The 19,574-nt window shown below is 43.6% G+C and overlaps 1 protein-coding gene across 1 annotated transcript in view; it reads right to left on the bottom strand.

Moving 5' to 3' along the window:
* Nucleotides 1–2,808: 2,808 nt before the first annotated feature.
* The window catches only part of SCARB2 (scavenger receptor class B member 2), a 30,374-nt gene continuing 13,608 nt past the window's right edge, over nucleotides 2,809–19,574 (bottom strand). Inside the window, exons 5-12 of the mRNA XM_088133158.1 lie at nucleotides 18,687–18,778; nucleotides 17,956–18,075; nucleotides 17,429–17,607; nucleotides 17,016–17,134; nucleotides 14,095–14,168; nucleotides 13,037–13,088; nucleotides 9,056–9,214; nucleotides 2,809–6,256 (exon numbers count right to left, since the gene is read on the bottom strand). Coding sequence (XP_087989284.1) covers nucleotides 6,215–6,256; nucleotides 9,056–9,214; nucleotides 13,037–13,088; nucleotides 14,095–14,168; nucleotides 17,016–17,134; nucleotides 17,429–17,607; nucleotides 17,956–18,075; nucleotides 18,687–18,778 — 837 coding nt within the window. The 3' untranslated portion in view covers nucleotides 2,809–6,214. The remainder of the gene's footprint in view (nucleotides 6,257–9,055; nucleotides 9,215–13,036; nucleotides 13,089–14,094; nucleotides 14,169–17,015; nucleotides 17,135–17,428; nucleotides 17,608–17,955; nucleotides 18,076–18,686; nucleotides 18,779–19,574) is intronic.

Below are 19,574 nucleotides of genomic sequence, written 5' to 3'. Positions count from 1 at the left end.
TCCCCGGAGAGAGGGCCCGCAGGCGGGCTGTAGATCTACGAAAGAAGCAGCATAGTGCTCGGATTCCAAACTATTACAAATACTGTAGAATGGAAATCCGTCGGCACAACACGGCGTCGTTCGACGGCGAAGGGCACGATTCAGGGTGAACTGAATTTCGGAAGAGGAACGGGCTGAGGTACACTGTATATGCTATATCCCTGCCGTGGTGCGACTCTATATTTCTAGCTCTATGAACGAGGAGCGTCGTTCACTCGGGCATGAGAACAGGACGCACAGAGCTTGATGGTTGCTCCGGCAACTGGGCGGAGCGACTGGGACCATCCGCGCGGCGTTCGTGGGTGCCGTCATTGAGGCAGCGACATCTGAGACCGATAATTACAGAAAGGCCCATAACGCCACGGAAGTTTCCTCAAAAGGGGTGGTGCGCCCCCTTAAGGATTGGAAGAGGATCACAGCTCTCTATCTTCTGCTTTATTGTATTACCGCACTTGTGTGCGTGATCGTTATTTTTGAGCTAGATGGTGTCTTCCGGGTTATTTTATGACTAACTGTATCAACAACTTTTTTTTTTAATCTCAGTTTACCAAGATGGGCATGCTAGATAGAATCTTGCCGTTTTAAAAAACTTTCCATCATACACAGTTCAGTGCCAGTTCATAACTCACACTGTCCTGGTTGTCCACCCTCCGAAACTAATTGTGAAGCGCAGAGCCCAAATTAAATTTTATTTTTTTAATGTATATAAAATCATGTTGGCAATGTGCATCATGCTTTTAGTAGTGTGCCTAAACAAACTTTTGGGCTAGTGATGATTCAGTGGCATCATACAAAAGTCCGTCTGTCCATCCTTCCTTCCTCTCTTTCTCCTTTCCTTCCTTCCTTCCCTCCCTCCCTTCTTTCTCCCCCTTTTTCCCTTCCCTTCCCCATACATCCATATATATACACATACAGTACATACACACCTATACACTCACACACAATTATACATGACAAGGGTTTATACGGTTGCCTACTTGCTTTGGTGACTCTTACAGGAAGTTTATGAAAAAGCACAGCAGCCACCTAGGTTTTGCAGCAATTTGGGAGAATTTACCCTCTGGGGCCACAGAATCTAACCCAGTGTTTCTCAACCTTAGCAACTTTAAGATATGTAGACTTCAACTCCCAGAATTCCCCACCCAGCATTTGTTGCTTAGTTGCAACACTGCAACAGTGAGAAACACTGATCTAATCCATTTATGTTGACTATCGAAACATGTAGGTCATGGGAACTTGTACAACAGGGTTCCTCAACCTTGGCAACTTTAAGACGGGCGGACTTCAACTCCCAGAATTCCCCAGCCAGCAAGGCTGGCTGGGGAATTCTGGGAGTTGAAGTCCGCCCGTCTTAAAGTTGCCAAGGTTGAGGAACCCTGTTGTACAAGAATAGGGCAGCCTTCTTGAACGCTCAAAGAAATGATCTTTCACAATTTGAAGGTATTGAAGTACACTTTATGCTTGTTCTCCCCCATGTGTAAACAGTGAGCTATTAAGTTAATTCTACTGTAAAAGCTAGAATAAATAATTATGGAATGATCCTATTGCACTAGTTGTCACCATATACGAGCAGTACTGTAGAAATATACTGAATGTGTTTATAGAACTCCTCTTTATGGGTTCAGGTTTTTGTAAGAGTGTGTACAACCTTAAAAAAAAAAAGGCACACTGCATCTCATTTTTCCAGTCAAGGGCTTCACTCGAGGGTTGGCAGGGTCACAATGTAAAAATGGAAAACCAGATTTAAAAAATAAAATGAAAAGCATTAGAAAATATTCTAAATGTGTAAAGATGCCTGTTTGCTGTTTTGGATTTTTCTCTTTTCCCAGCATCTGAACTCCAGAAGCCTTGTTTATATATCAATTTAAAATTCACCTGCAATTGCTTTTATAATGTAATTTGTGCTATTCCTCCAAATAAAAGTCTATTAACCACCATCTTGCAGCTTTTCAATTTGTACCTTATCAACTTCTGGGAAATGTTTGGCCTGATAATAACTTTACATCCATGGATATCAAAGTCAGTTTAACAGCATGGTTATAAGGACAGGTTTAGCAATGGTAATTTAGGGGGAGGGAACAATGAAATAACAAAAAGGTAATTTAATCAGATCATTGACATTGTCAAAGCTACATAGTATGAACTACAGTAGTCCTCAACTTACGACCACAATTGGGACCGGAACTTCTGTTGCTAAGTAATGTAGTTGTTAAGTGGTTTGCACAAAATTTTATGACCTTTTTTGCTGTGGCCATTAAGCAGGTCTGGCTTTCCCATTGACTTGGCTTGTTGGAAGCCCCCTGGAAAGGTTGCAAATGGTAATCATGTGACCCCGGGATGTGCAACTGTCGTAAATACATGCTGGTTTCCAAGGGCCCAAATTTTGATTACATGGCCGTGGGGATGCTGTGATGGTTGTAAGTTCAAGGACCAGTCATAAGTCACTTTTTTCAGTACTGTCGTAACTTCGAACAGTCATTAAACAAATGGCCATAAGTTGAGGACTACCTGTATTTTCTTCAAATGTTACCTAAGCCTACATGGCTAAACCACATAGCATCAACCTCAATAAGAACATTTAAAATGAACCTTCTCAACCTGGTACCCTGCTATAGATATGTTGTATCAGAGCTCACCATCATCTAAGGGTGATGGGGGCAGCTATCCAAGACACCTGTAGCTTGACAGTTTTGGGAAAGTTATATTAACCACCATCACCTGCCCCCAGTTGGTTTTCCCTTTAAAACATAAGAAAACAGAGAAACAAAAGAACAAAAACATCTTTTACTGCTTGTATAGTTCCATCATGCCATAAAAAAATGTGTTAGAGTTTGACACAAGATTGTTTTTAAGGTCAGCATTTGTCATTAACTCAGTAATGCAACCTTGGAAAAGCAGCTATGGGACAAACTTAACTTCCCATCTTCTAAAGGGGTTAATATTAGTGTTACCTTATGCAACTTGTAGAATACAGAGATCATCATTACCTGAAGCTCTTTCTGAGTTAAGAGAAGCAATATATAAATGTTATTAAGCCCGATCATGTGCAGTACAATTGAAGAGGCCTTGAGTCATTCTAAAGAGAGCAGACTATTGTTTCAGCCCAGGAAAGCTGGTCGATACACCACACTACCACTTGTGTGGCTGCAGGACTAAGACTGGCAGTGAGGTCCAGATGGGTTGCAAGGAACCTGCAAATTCCTGGGAACTCAATGACAAGAGCAGAAACAATGGCAAGTGTCCTGCAACAGTGCGCTCATCATCTCTAAATTTGTGCAAGAGAAGCGACTAGGCCTTAAGTACCATCAGCAGCTGCCTTGTCCAGCCAAAATAGAAAAATGCATCAGAAAAAGGTTACTATTTGGTGACTGGATCCTGAAGTCTGATTCTTACACGTATCCATCATCTTCAGAAACACCCAGGTTTGCCAGTTATATTGTTTTCAAGGGTAGGGAGATCTTAGCCTTGCTTCTTTTTTCTTAACAAGAACCCTGAAATCATCCATGAACTATAGTCACTTATAAAAGATGCTTAAAATTAAATAAGCACACATTCCAAGCATGTTTAGGGCCTTGAAATTGATTTCACAACAAGCTCATAGACCCCTACCAAAATCCAGTTGTGGTTCCCCCCTCCAAACTTTCTTCAACTGAGCAACCTTTTGGAGAGGAGGGAAAGCAAGCCCTTTGATTAATATTGAATATTAATGCAATAATTAATGCAATAACCTTGCATATTTAAAGCTGCTACCCAGAGAATCAACTGCTAATCTGGTCACATCCAGTTTTCAACTTATCAAACAAGAGACTAACAGGCCAACTTTTCTGAAGCCTGGCAAATGTTTGTAGTTGTGACAGAGGACTTTCCTTTGAAAGCAAGAGTGATTCCACTTTGCCTTGATAATCTGCAAGTTAGATCCATCCTAGGTTAAAACCTGTCCATGCAGAATAGGCCAGAAGACATCCAAATTCCTGACTTACAGTATTGGGCCGTACAACTGTGTGGGCTCCTAAGATTCAATACATTATTATACACTTTTTTTTTTTTTGCTACTTTATCCCTGCAAATACTCAAAACTGTCTCTCTCCCTGCAATGACTTTATGCACCATAATGTGACACTTTCGTTTCTGAGTTGAAAAATGTTGATGTTCAGATTTTAATTTCTCAGGTTTAGGTGACATAATTTGCCCAACCTCTCCAGGAAACCATTAATGTCACCTATCACTTTGCAAAGCATGTGCCTCTAACCCAGTGTCTCTCAACCTTAGCAACTTTAAGATGTGTGGACTTCAACTCCCAGAATCCCCCAGCCAGCATGGCTGGCTGGAGAATTCTGGGAGTTGAAGTCCACACAGCTGGAAGTTGTCACGGTTGAGAAACACTGAGTTAAAGAAATACAGTGGGCACAGCAAAAGCCATGGAAATCTGATGGGAAAACTTAGATTGCAAACTCAAGGAGCTGTTTCTTTTCTAACAACAGGACATTTGGGAACTGTGAGTAGCGAGATCTCAGATAATACTCAAGTGATAGATACACTACAAAAAAGGAGGAGGGGGAAAGGATACAGTATCCATTTTCACTGCTCACTTAGTAGGAAAAAGGTGGTCTTCAAGTTGAGCTTGACTCCTGGTGGCTTCATGGACGTCCATGTTGCTTTCTTGGCAAAAATATGGTTTGCTACTGCTTTGTTCCAGAAGGTTTTTTTCAACTTCCCAGATATGGGAAGACCTGAGCTTTCCTCGTGGTCTCCCATCCAAATATCAACCACAACTTCTGGCCGCAGACAAGGTCAGCCAGATGCTACCACTAAGATTATCTGCTACTACCTTACTTGCAGGACCTTCTCAAAGAGGACCCCAGCTTCCCTTCACCAAATCAGTGCACAGTTCACTGAACCGAGACACTAGATCCCTTCTCAATCCCTCCAGTGCAAGTGAATTATCATGCAAAACTTCCCTTTTTCCCTCAAAACAGACACATTATCTTGACAATCATAGGCTTCCGCTGCAGGGTTTAAATTCCATTTTGGTTGCAATTGTGAAGACTCTTATCTCTTTTTTCCCCCTCCTAGATTGAAGGGGGATCACTGCAAGGCACATCTGGATGCCTCTGAGGGAAAGCCATTTAAATCTTGAAAAACTATGTGCTGGATTTAGGGAATGAATGTGTTATTCCCAAATCACTGAAAACCAACAAGGAGACATTAGAGAGAGAATGCCAGGGAAAAACTTCTCAAATGAAGTTTTGTATCCTTGGAAAATATGTGTGACGTGCATCGTCTGTAGAGACTGGCTCCTTCAAACATACTTTCTGTACGTGTGTCCTTTTTTAAAAAATTAAAGAGTTGACAGAGAGAATCCCAGTAATGCTTTTGGCCCAAGGGCTGAATCTTTTTAACCCTATTTCCACAGATACACGAACAGGAGAGATTTCACTAGCTTGAACCAGCCTTCCTCAACATGGTACCCTCTAAAGTACTGCCACGGCATCTGGAAGGTGCCAGGCTGGAGAAAGCCAGTCTAGGCCACTTACTCAAAAGAAAATGGATGAACGGCATTAAAAAAAAAAACCTGAATGGGGCATCTGTGACTTGAATGTACTGATGGCCTGAACAAAACTGGGAATCTCCCTGGATGTATGCCAAAGGATTCTTTTGTTTTTCCCCCTTTCCAATGCAAATATTTACACGATGGGAAAAGTGAAACTCCAGGTAGATCCGACACACAGAATTCACCAAGAAACCAAATGACAGAAGGACAAGGCTGTGCTAGCAAATCTCCCAAATGAATAAGGATGTCACCGGGGCTGACGTCACCTTTCATGGCTCTTCCAATAAGCCATTCCAGCGGGGACACAGGCATGGGGGCGGCCCCACAAGTTCAACAAATGATACAAATGGAGTGAAATACTGCTAGTTTTGCACTCTGGAAAGGAAGTGGCAAATGATTGCCCAACCGGCCCCTTAAAAACAGTAATTTTGTCCTCAGTTCAGGTTCCTTTTACAAACACTCTCCTTTCTCGAAAGCAGATGGTCACTAAATTCTAACAAGAGGACTACTTCAGGGGTGCAGTTGAGAGGAATAGGTAGTGGTGGCAGTTAAAAACGGTTTGCCCAGTTCAGTCATCATCATGAAGCTCTTTTTTGTGAAGGTGGCATGGCTGGGAAATTCGAATTAAGTCCGGATTAGTGGAGCTCGCTCATCAACCGTACCCTGCTGTTAGGAGGGAAAAAACAAGGAGTCAATACAGAGATTGTGTTCACATAACCCATTTCGCCTATTAACTCTTGCAGCCAAACAGAGTTTTCTCAAGTTCTGTCACAGATAAATTGCTGATAAGTGGTCTCTAACTAGGAACTGATCTATATGAGCAGTTCGATGTAGGTAAGACCATCCTACCTTGGACCGCAGGGGAAGGATCACATGTTCAAATGTTCCTGTTAAATTAACTTCTCCTTGCTGCTGAGAAATTGACCCAGCGGGGAGATGTTTTTAGCCAAGCCATTTCCCTGAGCTGTTGTATTCCTACAGGCAGAGAAATGGGTTGGTTTGCTTTTTCCAAAGTCCATGGTTTCTACTCAAGCAAGAAACCTGAATAGGAGGAGGCCACAGCTGCAAGAGATAGGAATATTAGCCCTGGATTCACTTGAGCTGCAAACTTGGGGTAAGTTTGTGGACCTTTTAATCTCAGCTCTAAAAACGTTAAAAAGGAATGGGTGCAACCTACCTTTGGGTTCCAAGGCTGGGGAGATCATCTCTTGAAACCTACCTGGTTTGTTTCACAAGAGTATGTAAAAGCAACCAGTTGCTTAAAAAAAGGAAATCCCGCCCACCAAAGTACCTTCACCAGGATCACTAGAGCAAGCCTAACCAAGTCTATACAATCCCTGAAGAGCAGTGTTTAAAAGACCCTCCTAAGATAAAAAAGTGAGAATGGAAGTTGGAGCTGAGCAGTTGCCAGACACCCCTTCTAGCCTTCCTTCACTCATCAGACTAATTAAACCACTACAGACCCACAGACCAAGCCCAAGAAGTACCCCGGCACAGAGCGTGGGGCTCCCCTCACAGTTTAGGATCCCTGTTTAGAATATGCAGCACCAAGAGGTCAAAGCAGGAAGTCCTCCTCTTAGATGTTCCTCACCTGCCCTGTGTGTATACTATGGGTGCTGGACATAAGACTGGGAGAGATCCAGCTTCTCTCCAGTCTGTCCCAGTCTGGGCAAGGGCTCACACAGTTGTTGTGTATGAAAAAAAGGGGATAACTTCCTGTATATATGTCGGCCCTTTGAGGTAGACCAGACTAGGAAGCCAGAGTTACAAATGCTAATACTATTTTTATTATAGGGTTATAGTAGAAGAATCTTGCAAGTTTTGAATGTGCTTCCCCCATCCCTCCTTTTATCTTTGTGAGAACGTCTTGTCTGAGATGTTTACTCAGGTTTACGTTTACTCAGGTTACAATTCTGCCCCAGACTCAGGTTTCTTTTATTTGACCGTTGTCTTGGTTGTGGCTCTTCCTCCTGTTCCTCAAGGTTATTCCTACTTCCCATTACAGTATAACTCTGAGTTAGAGATGACGCAGAAATTTATTTGGTTCACTTTTTACTCAATCTCTGCTTTCTGAACCTGCACCGAAATTGTAATGCAATGTCCCCAATTTTGCCATAGAATTCGGCGCCTTCAAAAATGCACGCCAGGCGCTGATGTTAAGGCAAATGCGTGGTAAATTATGGGTGGAGGGACTCACAGGATCCAATGCTGTCATCATAATGGTAAAAGCAGGGTCGTGCTATAAGCTCCGCCCCTTTCTTATGTGCATGTGATGTCATGGCATGCAAAACGTGCCTATTGTAGAAAAATCTGTGCCAGCGTATAAGCAGGTATAGAGCTATCATTAATTTATTATCACATAAGAAAAAGCAATATTCAGAGGAGGGAAAAGGACAATCCAGGGGCAGCTGGGGGGGTCAAAAAAGTCAAGATGGATGCAAACAGTCTCCATCTTGACTTTTTTTATTTCACTCCCTAACCCCCACAGACATGCCTGGGGCAATCTCTTTATTTTTAGCTGATGTGCTCATGTCTTACACAGGCATTATCTAGGTGATGTTATTCTCTTTGGCATATACAAGAGAATGGCTTTATTGACAAACTCTACGTGAACGACAATTTTTATTCAAGGACCAGCATTAAAAAAATAATAAATTGCCTGATTAATCTAGGTTACCACCTTAGTGTCTTTGTTTTGTTTTTAAATGGCTCCAGCTACGCCATCACTAGGCTGTTGCAATCTACAAAGAGTTCAGCAGTGGGCAACCCAAGGCCTAGGATATTAAAGCAGAATAATTTAATCTTAAAACTGGTTCACACATGGATATTTATACTTCATGAGGCTCAAAGTTTTGAATAGTCCCCGCCTGAGCTCACAGTAAGGGACAATATACATTCATGAGATGTAATTTTAATTAATTCATAGGAGTTTCTACACTTGTACAAGTTATATTGCTGATAAGTGGCTGGCACATGTGCAGAACCAAGCTTTAAGATTTCAGAGTTCCCTAGACATGCTCCTCTTTGGCATTTAGTTTGCAGATACCGGGAAGAGACAAATTTTGCTTGTCTTACCATGCAATACAAGTCAGCAGCAGAATGTTGCTGAGACGCATTTACTGTGGATCTACTAAACCTCTGTCCTAGAATGAATAAAGCAGGTAGGAGATAGATAGATAGATAGATAGATAGATAGATAGATAGATAGATAGAGAGGGAGGGAGGGAGGGAGGGAGGGAGGAAGGAAGGAAGGAAGGAAGGAAGGAAGGAAGGAAGGAAGGAAGGAAGGAAGGAAGGAAGGAAGGAAGGAAGGAAGGAAGGAAGGAGAAAATAAAACGCAAAAGTGTTCTGGTGACAGTGAATTTTATATAAAAAAACATAGAACCAACCCAAAACAAACTTCTAAAAGAAATTTGCTTTTAAAATAAAATAACAGGGAAATGGAGAGACCTAAAACAAGCTTACCTCCTCTTTCTTCCCTCTGGGCCAGTAGGTGACTGCAAGAAATACTGCTCCACAAATAATTCCTAGTGCCAAGATGATGAATGGGACAGCTTTGGCCAGACTGGATTCAAGCAGAGCAATCTTTAGTTTTTCTGCACTCTCTCTGTCAAGCACGTAACTCTGAGAAGGAAAAGATGAATGAGGAGGTGGAAGAGGAGACACATTCGGGTTATCTGCCCACACCACTGTGGCCAAGCATGGTTTAGATGGAGAAGGTTGAGCCCCAAAATTTGCATTTAGGATGTGAGTTTCAGAGTTACTCCACTTCTGGTCTACTGTATCTTATCACTTCCAATCTACTCAAAGGAAACAGGGATTCTTATAAGCTCCTCTGTGCAGACTTCAGCTTTAGGCACTGATCTACACATGGGGATGCTCATCTACAAGGAATCAAGGAAGCCACCCGAATGTCTCCTAAAAGCAACCCCACAGAAGCAACCAATAACTTGTTGGAAGAGTATTTTGGACAGAAACCAAAGGCTAGTTGAACCAGAGAGAATCCCTGTTTGAATGGAACATCATCTCTTTGCAGGCCTGCCCAGCAAATGACCTTTCTGAGTGATCATAACAAACTGTATGATAAATACTCAGTCAATGGAGTACCTAAGTTCATTGAATGCATCAGTTCATGGATATCAAGGGAATAAATGCAACAGCAGCAAAACCAATGATGTGCCAAAGGCCAGGAGAAGATCAAAGACTGATGGATAAAAGCACCCGAAGCCAGACCATGAAGGTCCATGATCAAGAACTGCTCAAGAACCAGTGCCCTCCCTCAACTGCCTTCCCAATTGTAACAATATGCCAGGACAACAGTGATGAAAGCCAGCTAACCACAGTCCAACACTTTTAGGCTATAAAATAGGAGATGAAGAGGAGCTTTGGATGAGGCATGCAAAGATGTGCATATTGTGCCCAAGGACTTCTGGCTATCAGGCTAAGGAGATACACTAGAGAAGAAGAGGCCAAGAAGATAAATGCCCTGTTCTCCAAAAAACCATCCAAAACATACTCCCAACTGCAGTGCAACCACACAGTAACAGCAGAACCACCAGCAGCAGAAACTGAACAGTCCTGGAAGAACATATGGGAGAAAGAGAAGACACACACCACCAGTGCAAAGTGGCTGCAGGACCTGAGAGCAGACCACAGCAATCTCCCAGAACAGGAACCAGTCACCATCACAATAGCAGACATCCAACGGCGGGTCAGGAACATGAACAGCTGGACAGCTCCTGGCCCGGACATGATCCTCACCTACTGGTTAAAGAAACTAACAGCAGTGCATGAACGGCTTAGCAGCACAGATGAACCAGCTGCTAGCAGCAGGCTCCCACCCAGACTGGCTAACACAAGGAAGGACAATGCTGATCATGAAAGACCCCCACAAGGGAATAGCACTATCCAACTACCAGCCAATAACCTGCCTCTCCACAACATGGAAGGTCCTATCAGGCATCACAGCCACCAAGCTACAAGACCATATGGACCAGTACATAAGCACAGCTCAGGGGGGGCATTGGGAACAACACCAGAGGCTCAAAACACCAGTTGCTCATAGATACAGCAGTCACCCAAGACTCAAGGTCTAGGCAGACCAATCTGAGTACAGCTTGGATTGACTACAGGAAAGCCTATGACTCAATGCCACACTCATGGATCTGTGAATGCCTGGCACTATACAAAGTCAACAGGACACTAAGGACCTTCCTCAAGAACTCAATGGGATTGTGGAAGACAACACTGGAAGTCAACTCAAGACAGCTTGCACAAGTGGCCATCAAGTGCGGCATATACCAAGGTGATGCACTGTCCCCACTGCTGTTCTGCATAGGCTTAAACCCCCTCAGCCAGATAATCACAAGGACTGGATACGGGTATAAGTTCAAGAGTAGAATCACCATCAGCTACCTCCTCTACATGGATGACATCAAGCTGTATGCTAAGAGTGAATGAGACATTGACTCACTGATAAACCTGACACGGATATGCAGTGAGGATGTTGGGATGTCATTCAGATTGGAGAATTGTGGCCGGATGATAGTAAAGAGAGGGAAGGTAGTTAAGACCGATGATGTGGAACTACCAGTGGGCCACATAGCAGATTTATAGACCAGCTACATGTACCTTGATATCCTACAGTCATATGGGAACCACAATGAGGAGGCAAGGAACAACATCCAAGTACCACCAAAGGATAAGACAGGTCTGAAGAGCCAGCTCAATGGGAAGAACAAGATCCACGCCATCAACACATACGCCCTGCCAGTTATCAGATACCCTGCTGGTATAGTGAGCTGGCCAAAGGAGGACATGGAGGCTGCCAATGTGAAAACCCAGAAGCTCCTCACAATGTACAGAGGTTTCCACTCCAAGTCCAACACCCAAAGATTGTACACCAGCCGCAAAGAGGGCAGGCGGGGTCTAAGTGTCAAAGCCACTGTCCTGGACAAAACCCGGAGCATCCAGGAGTACATCAGTAAGATGGCACCCAAAGATGAGCTGCTGAGAGAATGCCCGAGGCAGCAGCAGACAGGGGAGGAAGTTCAACTGAGGAAGTACCATGGCATGGAATGTACCACTGACAGGTAGCTGAGGTGGCTGACCTTGGGAAATCCTAACAGTGGCTGGAAAGGGCTGGACTAAAAGACAGCACTGAGGCACTAATCCTAGCAGCACAAGAACAGGCACTAAGCACCAGATCCATAGAAGCAGGGGTCTACCACACTAGACAGGACCCAAGGTGCAGACTATGCAGAGCGGCCTCAGAGACACATAGTGGCAGGGTGTAAGATGCAGGCAGGAACAGCATATACTGAACGGCACAACCAAGTAGCTGACATTGTGTACAGGAACATCTGCACAATATATGGGCTAAACCCTCCCAAGTCCAAATGGCAGATTCCACAGAAGGTCGTGGAGAATAACAGGGCTAAGATCCTGTGGGACTTCCAGATCCAGACAGACAGGCAGGTACTGGCCAATCAACCAGACATTGTGGTAGTAGACAAGGACCAGAAGACAGCGGTAGTGATAATGTAGCAGTGCCAAGTGACAGCAACATCAGGAAGAAGGAGCATGAGAAGCTGGAGAAGTACCAGGGCCTGAAGGAGGAACTAGAGAGGATGTGGAAAGTAAAGGCCAAAGTGGTCCCAGTGGTGGTAGGAGCACTCAGGGCTGTGACTCCTCAGCTGGGAGAGTGGCTCCAACAGATCCCAGGAACAACATCAGCTCTCTGTCCAGAAGAGTGCAGGGCTAGGAACAGCTAAGATACTGCACAGAATCCTCAAACTCCCAGGCCTCTGGTAGAGGACCCAAGATTGAGGAAGACACAGACCACCCATAGGGGTGAGAGGGGGATTTTTTTTAATATCAAAATTATAGCACCACCAGCCACACTCCCATGACTCTTGCAAGCTATTTTTTCCCGCTAAAGGGACTTCTTCCAGTGGCAAGAGAGAATCCACCCCTAGTTTAGGTCTATAAACAGCAGCACCAGCAAGTACTGTTGTGGGCAATATACAAACTCACCACTCACATTTAGTGCACCATGACAGTCAACAAGCTGCTTGGAATAACATCCCTGCACACTTCCATCCTAAATGCAGAGTTGTCAAGCACCCCAGAGCAGCGTGTGACCAAGGAAGCGAGATGCTCACTGATCAGGTTTAATGCCAGGAAAAGGGAGTTGGGGCAAACTAGGTAAATATAATACTCCAACCTTCACTTATGACTGAGTATATTAGGGTGGGATCTCTGTGAGATGGTGGATCCTCCTTCTTGTGGGCTTCCTAACCAATGGACTGATGCCTCCTAAGAGTTAAGGCTGAAATGTCCACCTGGTCCTGGTCTGCCATGTTCCAAAAGCCCCTTCCCAGATTCAGAAAACACCCTTACAGTAGTTATCAGGAGCGGAGGTGGGGATGTTCGATCAGTGCCTACCTCATTTACGTACATCACCGGGTAAGCCATTGTTCTGATATTCCCTGTTTGGCTAAAATAAGACAAACGTGTAAGTAAAAGCATAGCATTTTCTTGTGATTCTCAAGGGAATTATCCTGCCCCAAGGGAATGTAATGGGGAAGTGACTCATTAGCCTTCGGGGCTCAGAAAACGGAATACAGGTCGTCCTTGTTGAGCGGCCACAATTGGGACCAGCAACTTGGCCGTTAAGCGAACCAATCGCTAAGAGAAACCGCAACTGTGCTTATGATCTTCCTTCAGCTTTCCTTCACTTTACAGACCTGCAAGGTCTGTAATGTCATTGAGAGGATTGGTGGCAAAGTTTCTTTTTCATCACTGTCATAACTGCAAACAGTCACTAAACAAGGCAGTCGCTAAACGAGGACTATCTGTAATCACTCAAAAATGAACCTTTTTGAAATGCAGCCAAGAGGCAAATCTCTTGTTTGTCTCTTTACAGTGAGGCAGTTAACCCCCATCCCACCCCCCAAAGCAATCCCCTTTCAGGCAGGGCTTTCACTCTGAAGGGCCCCCAAGGCCCCCTGAGGTGGGAGATGATGCTATAATATTACCAGAGAGGGTGGAGTTGAGATGTTCAGCCCCATTTTAAATGTATTTTTCCTTGGAGGTGTAAATTAATATAGGGAACCATCTTAAAGTTGCTGAGGCTGAGAAATACTGACCTACATGGCAGCCAAATTTACTGCAGCAGCATCAAACCCCATTTGACAATCTTGTTGACTGACTGATTGATTGATTGATTTTATCCCCCCCTCTTTTTTTTTCATATTAACTGTTTGGTTTGATTTGGTGGCTTGTTCTGCTAAGCTTGTATCATAAAGAGAGATTGTGAAACTAAACAATCACCTATTTCGTAAGCTGACCTTTTTCCTGAATATATTTCTTGCTGTTTAAATTTACAGGTATGTTATTTGCATGTATATGATCACATTTACTTATACCTGTGTTATTTTTCTGTTTCATGAAACGAATGAACATATATTAAAACACAGCCAAGCGCTCCATAAAATACTTACAAAAATTCGGGTAACGTTTCAACAAAAACGTTGATCTGCATTCGTTTGACTGCTTGCACTAATACTCCTGTCAACTGAGAAGGAAAGGGAGTGCGTTTTCATTTCAAAAATGCTTTATTGGTACATATTGTTTCAGCCGTAGTCACCTTACAAATTCAGTCCAAATCTGGTATTCTTACTACTTCCACCATATCGTTGGTGGAACAGCAAACACAATTGATAGTACAGTCCCAGATATTACAATCTGGAGGTGTCAGCCCAACAAGATAGACCAGACTACAAAACCAACGCCATGTAGATGTAATGGGCTGTGAGAATAACCTCGAGGAAGAGGAGGAAGAGCCAGAACCTAGATAACAGACAGATAAAAGAAACCTGAGTCTGGGGCTGAACTGTCACTTGAGAAAACATCTCAGACTTGACCCTCCATAGTTCTCTTTAGGATAAAAGCAGGGAGGGGGAAGGCACATTCAGACTTTTGTTATAATAAAAGTAGTATTAGTATTCATAACTTTGGTTTCCTAGTTTGGTCTATCTCAAAGGCTGACAGTAAGTCAGGACTACTTTTATTGTAACAGCTATAGTAACAGAACCTTCCAAGTCTGAATGTGCTTCTCCCCTCACTGTCTTCATGTGAACTAGGCTGGAGCTTGTCTGAGACATTTTCTCACATTACTTTCTTGGCCAGGGCTCAAGCCCTGCTTATCTGACCATTGCCTTGGTATCAGCTCTTTCTCCTGTCCTTCAAGGCTGTTCCCTGTGCCCTCAACAGTAAGCCCTGCTGTGTTCAGTGGGAAGGAAGGAATTCGAGGCATCTCACACTCAAAATGTTGAATTCAAAACATTTTGCAAATTGCAAGTCTTACGGCCAGTGGAACTAGAGGATAACAGTGCATCCAGGAGCCCTACTGGCAAACCGAAGATATATAAACATGGACTGAATTTTAGATCTATCTCCTTGCCACCAAAACATTTTAGAAAGCAGTTCAATGCCCATTAGCTGGTGCCCAGCAATACTGCCCTAATTAGGGGAAGCATACAATATTTAAATGCAAAAAGTGAGCTCCTCAGAATTGCAGGCTGGCTCACCCCGACTTTCCACAACAGCCAGCTAGGCAACCAGCAAATGGGAACACAACATGTTTGCTGCAACCAGTTTGGTGATCGCTCTGAGCAGGGAAGGCAGGTGTAACTCAAAATCATTCATCTGAGTCATTGGGTATGGACCACTGATCGTTTCTCCAGGCAGGAACATACAACATTGTCCTCTACCCACACCCGGCCACTGGGAAGGCAACGTTCACCCTTTTTTTCCTGCTATACATCAAAAGTAGTGTTTTCCCACTTTGCTGCAATAAGTGTGCCACCTGGTTTGCCCGCTGTGCTTCAAACCCCTCTACTCCAGTTGGCACTGGGGCAGGAATGCTCCCCCACTTCTGGTCACTGCCCTTCACCACCTTTTTTTTACGCATTTATCTGTGAAAAGCTGGCTTTTTTTTTTTTAACAGGTTCACTGATGGAACAGTGAAAAGCTTTTTTTCCCAACCAGATGAACTTGACAAGAGTTCTGTCAAATTCCCCTTCTGGCCCAAAGTAACAAGAAAACCTATAAAAAAAATTTCTTTTTTCCTTTCCCCCGCTACAGGAGGGCTAAAGAAGCAGGAGAATCCACCAATCCGGTGTTAAACATGGTCCAGACAGAATAACAGGCCATTGCTGTGGGCAAAGCAGAGGAAGAGGTTGAAATCCAGAAGTGGATTTCGCAAGGCAGCTTTATTCCCAGCTGAATGCAGAGGAGACAAGCAGTGGAAGGCTGCAATGGGGAAAAGCTCTATTGTATCTTGCATTATTGGCAAGCACACACTCCTTCAGGAGTCAGCCTTTAAATGTAAGGAAGAAACTTTCCCCTGTAGAAATCCTTGGAGCAAATGAAGTGGTCAGGAGGTAGAAATATGCTATGAGGTCCATATTGGGCAAATTCTACTTTTCACTTATGGCAGTCAAGCATCATGGCTTGAAATGGGTTTCCATAAACCATAGCTTATAGTTTAATGTAGTAAATATTCTTAACTATGTTAGGATAGTGGACTGCAACCTGAACATGAGCCAGCAGTGTGATGTGGCTGCAAAAAAGGCAAATGTAATTTCAGAACCATAATTGCCAAATCACAGGAAATATTTTGTTATTCTGCAGGTCCCGCCTCGAGTATGATATCCACTTCTGGGCACCACTCTTTAAGAGGGGTTCAGAAAAATGGAAACTGAATAATATAGAAAAAGAGAAAGGAGAAGATGGGTATGTTTAGCTTTGAAAAAAGACAACTGAGGAGGAAGATGGCTGCATTCTTTAAATACCCAAAAGGATATCACAGAGAAGGCGGCCAGGATTTGTGCTCTCTCATTCCAGAGTACAAGACACAGAATAACGGACTTGAGTTCCAGGAAGATAAATTCCAACTGAGCATTGGAACAACTTCCTAACAGTAAGTGCAGTTTAAGAGGGGAACCAATGCCCCAGAGAGGGGGTGGCTTCCCCTCCATTCGATTTATTCATTTGCCTAGGAAGTTTTAATCTGAATTCCTGCACAGTTCAGGAGGCTGGCCTGACTTTCCAGACCCCGCGGTCCTTTCCAACTCCAGGGTCCCACTGACAGTCATCATGCCTCAGGTGGGTCAGACATTTCGGAAGCCACCGGGACCCGATGCAGAGGAGAGAATTAACAGCCTGGGGAGGACAATCCAGCCCATGAACTCACAACAGGACTGTCAAAACTGACCGCTGACCCACTGATCAGGGTTTTGCATTACACACAAGCCAGGCTGCTCTGCTTCTGATCCCTAGTAAAAGCTTGACTTTGTATTCTGTGCGCACGCAGCCGATGAGATGAATGATTCTGAGGCCAACAGAAATGCAGACTTACTGGGTTAATGTCAAGAAACGTCTCGTGATACTCTTTATTTGGATGCATGCCATCCACGGCCTGGATGTACTTGTCTTCGGACTGGTAGAAGTGGGGGAGCGATAAAAGTATGGGTGCCCCTGGAACAACAGTAATGGTTAAACATGAACCCTGAAGGAGTGGTGAGCCACCAACCGGTTTTAAAATACCTCCCATACATCTGACCAGATTTCAGGATCACTTTTTCAACACGACATGTTGCAATTCGTGCTATCGTGCTCGTTCATCCATTTGTTAAAAATCAGACAACCGACACTATCAATAATTCTTTAGTCCGAGCTGGCCATTACGGAGCACCATTTTTTCAGCCATCTTGGCTGGAAGCTAAAGAACTTGTGAAGATCTTTGGTGCCTCCGGTTTGTGACCCACTAACCTTGTTTGCAAGCTGTGACATTCAGGATTCCTGAACCCATACAGTTTCCTGCAGGTACACAAAATCCAATGTTGTCTGGATTAACCGAGACATTAGCAAAAATTTTCGGGGGAGGGACAAACCGATAAGTTGGGACTCCCAAAATGGTCACCTCTTTTTCAAAGTTTAGATAGACAGATCTAGGAAAGAGAGAAAGGGCATTAAAAAGTCTGCTTTTGTTAAGACACATAGGTTTGCAGAGAAAGTCCAGGTTCACACATCATATGAAGTTTGTTTTAAGCCACAATGGCTTGAGTGCACACAACACACTAAGCCTTAAATCATGATTTATAACCCACAATGGCTGTGTTAACTGGACACAGTGGATTGGTATGGGGAAGTCTTTTACTGAAGTAGAAAATAGGACACTAGGAGTTCAAGCAGGCCACAAATGATCAGTAATGATCCAATACTGCAAAGTTATTATCCAGTGTTGAAATGAACTTGTCCACCCCAGAATTCCAGGCAGCACGTCCCACCACTCTTACCTACAGAAATCTGAAGAGAAGATATAGATTGTTTCATCTTTGCTGATCAGCGGGTGGAAAGTGCCTCCATCTGTTCCATTTATCATGTTGCTGCTGGGTGTGGTCCACCAGTCTAGCTTGCTGTCACAAGAAGAGATTGGAAGGAATCAAAGATTAGCCTTAAGGCATAAAGAGACATCCTGCTGGATTAGATCAAAAGTCTGTTTCATCCAGGATCTGGTATTTCTCCATGGAAGTGCCTGATCCACTTTCAAAACGATCTTGCCCAACAACTTGTGAAAGCAGTCCGTGATCTAATTATGGACTTTTTAGGACACAGAGAATAAACTTCTGGCAATCCTTAATACAAACCTGCTTAGGGCAAATTCTTTCCCAACCCCCCTTCTTTCCTACTGATGATTATGAGTTTTCCTGAAACCGAACCTGCCAAAAGATAGAGGTGATGTTTCTTCAAGGAATCTCCTGCTTTTTCCTTACTTAATCAGAGGCACTGAAGAAGAAATATTTCTTATCGAGATTGGGGCTGGAGAAGGGAGTTTTAGCCTGTGGATCCTGAACAGCCCTATCCAAAACCTTTCCCACCCAAGCTATTAAGAATGTTGGGGGGGGGGTCCACTAGCACCCATGGAGCATTTTGGAATAGGAAGTTCAAAATACTAAAACAAGAATTATAATATGCATTGCCACAGACATAAAAAGATACCAGTGAAGAAGAAAAAAACAAGCATTACTTTTTCCCTTTCCACTCAATTATTCTTGTGAAGTCGAGGTAATTATTTTCTCCACTTAGCATGACATATTCACCATCATCAGTCCCGTTGGCCTAGGGGGGAAAAACACACAAGAAAGGCTTTTACTTTCAGGTGGCTTTTGCAAATGGCTCTGAATTGGAATAAAACAATACACAGGACTTTTTTGATGCCTCTTCCTATTACAAGGAGGAGCCAACATTAATGCATTGAGTCCTCAGCACACAGGCACCAATGTAGAAATACTCTCCTTGCACTGACTTTTTTTTAAAATTAATTTTTGTTCTGAAAAAGGAAGCTCACAGACTGCCAAACACAGAAGCAGCCTAAAGCACAGTCTGGTTTCAGATAGATCCCTTGGACATTTTTAGAACATATAAGGCTGGGGAACTCCAAGCCAGTGGTTTGTTTGAAAGCACTCCCACCCAGGAAGAAAAGGGAAAGAAAGATCACCCTGGGATGCTAGAGGGGGTGACAGGGACCTCCCTCCCTCACATATTTTCTGCTGTGTGTTCTGTGATTGGCCCCTCCCACTATGAAAGCCATTTTTAAGTTCACCCACACCTGCTCTCAACATCCCACATGTATTCTTGTCCAAAGATGCTGAGGAAGACTATCGGATGAAGAGACTACATCGGGATTGTTGTTATTGTTATGTATAGAGTCTTCCAGAAAATTCTGGATAGTTTTGGTGCTTTTGACTACCAGACTCTTTCCAAGGACCTAAGACAGCTAAGGATACCGTCATAATATATGTGCTCTTCCAGGTAACGCAACTTCTTGGAACTGATGAGTTGAGAATCTGTCCATTCCTATTGTGTCCAAGTGCTTTTTCTAGATCTTTTGGTAGGGCACCAAACCCACTGACCA

This window comes from Python bivittatus, unplaced genomic scaffold (assembly GCF_059951505.1).
Source record: "Python bivittatus isolate LINGU-HERP-01145 unplaced genomic scaffold, Pbiv_v1 ctg000070_np1212, whole genome shotgun sequence".
Classification (NCBI taxonomy): Eukaryota; Metazoa; Chordata; class Lepidosauria; order Squamata; family Pythonidae; genus Python; species Python bivittatus.
This window is presented reverse-complemented; position numbering and strand designations above follow the sequence as displayed.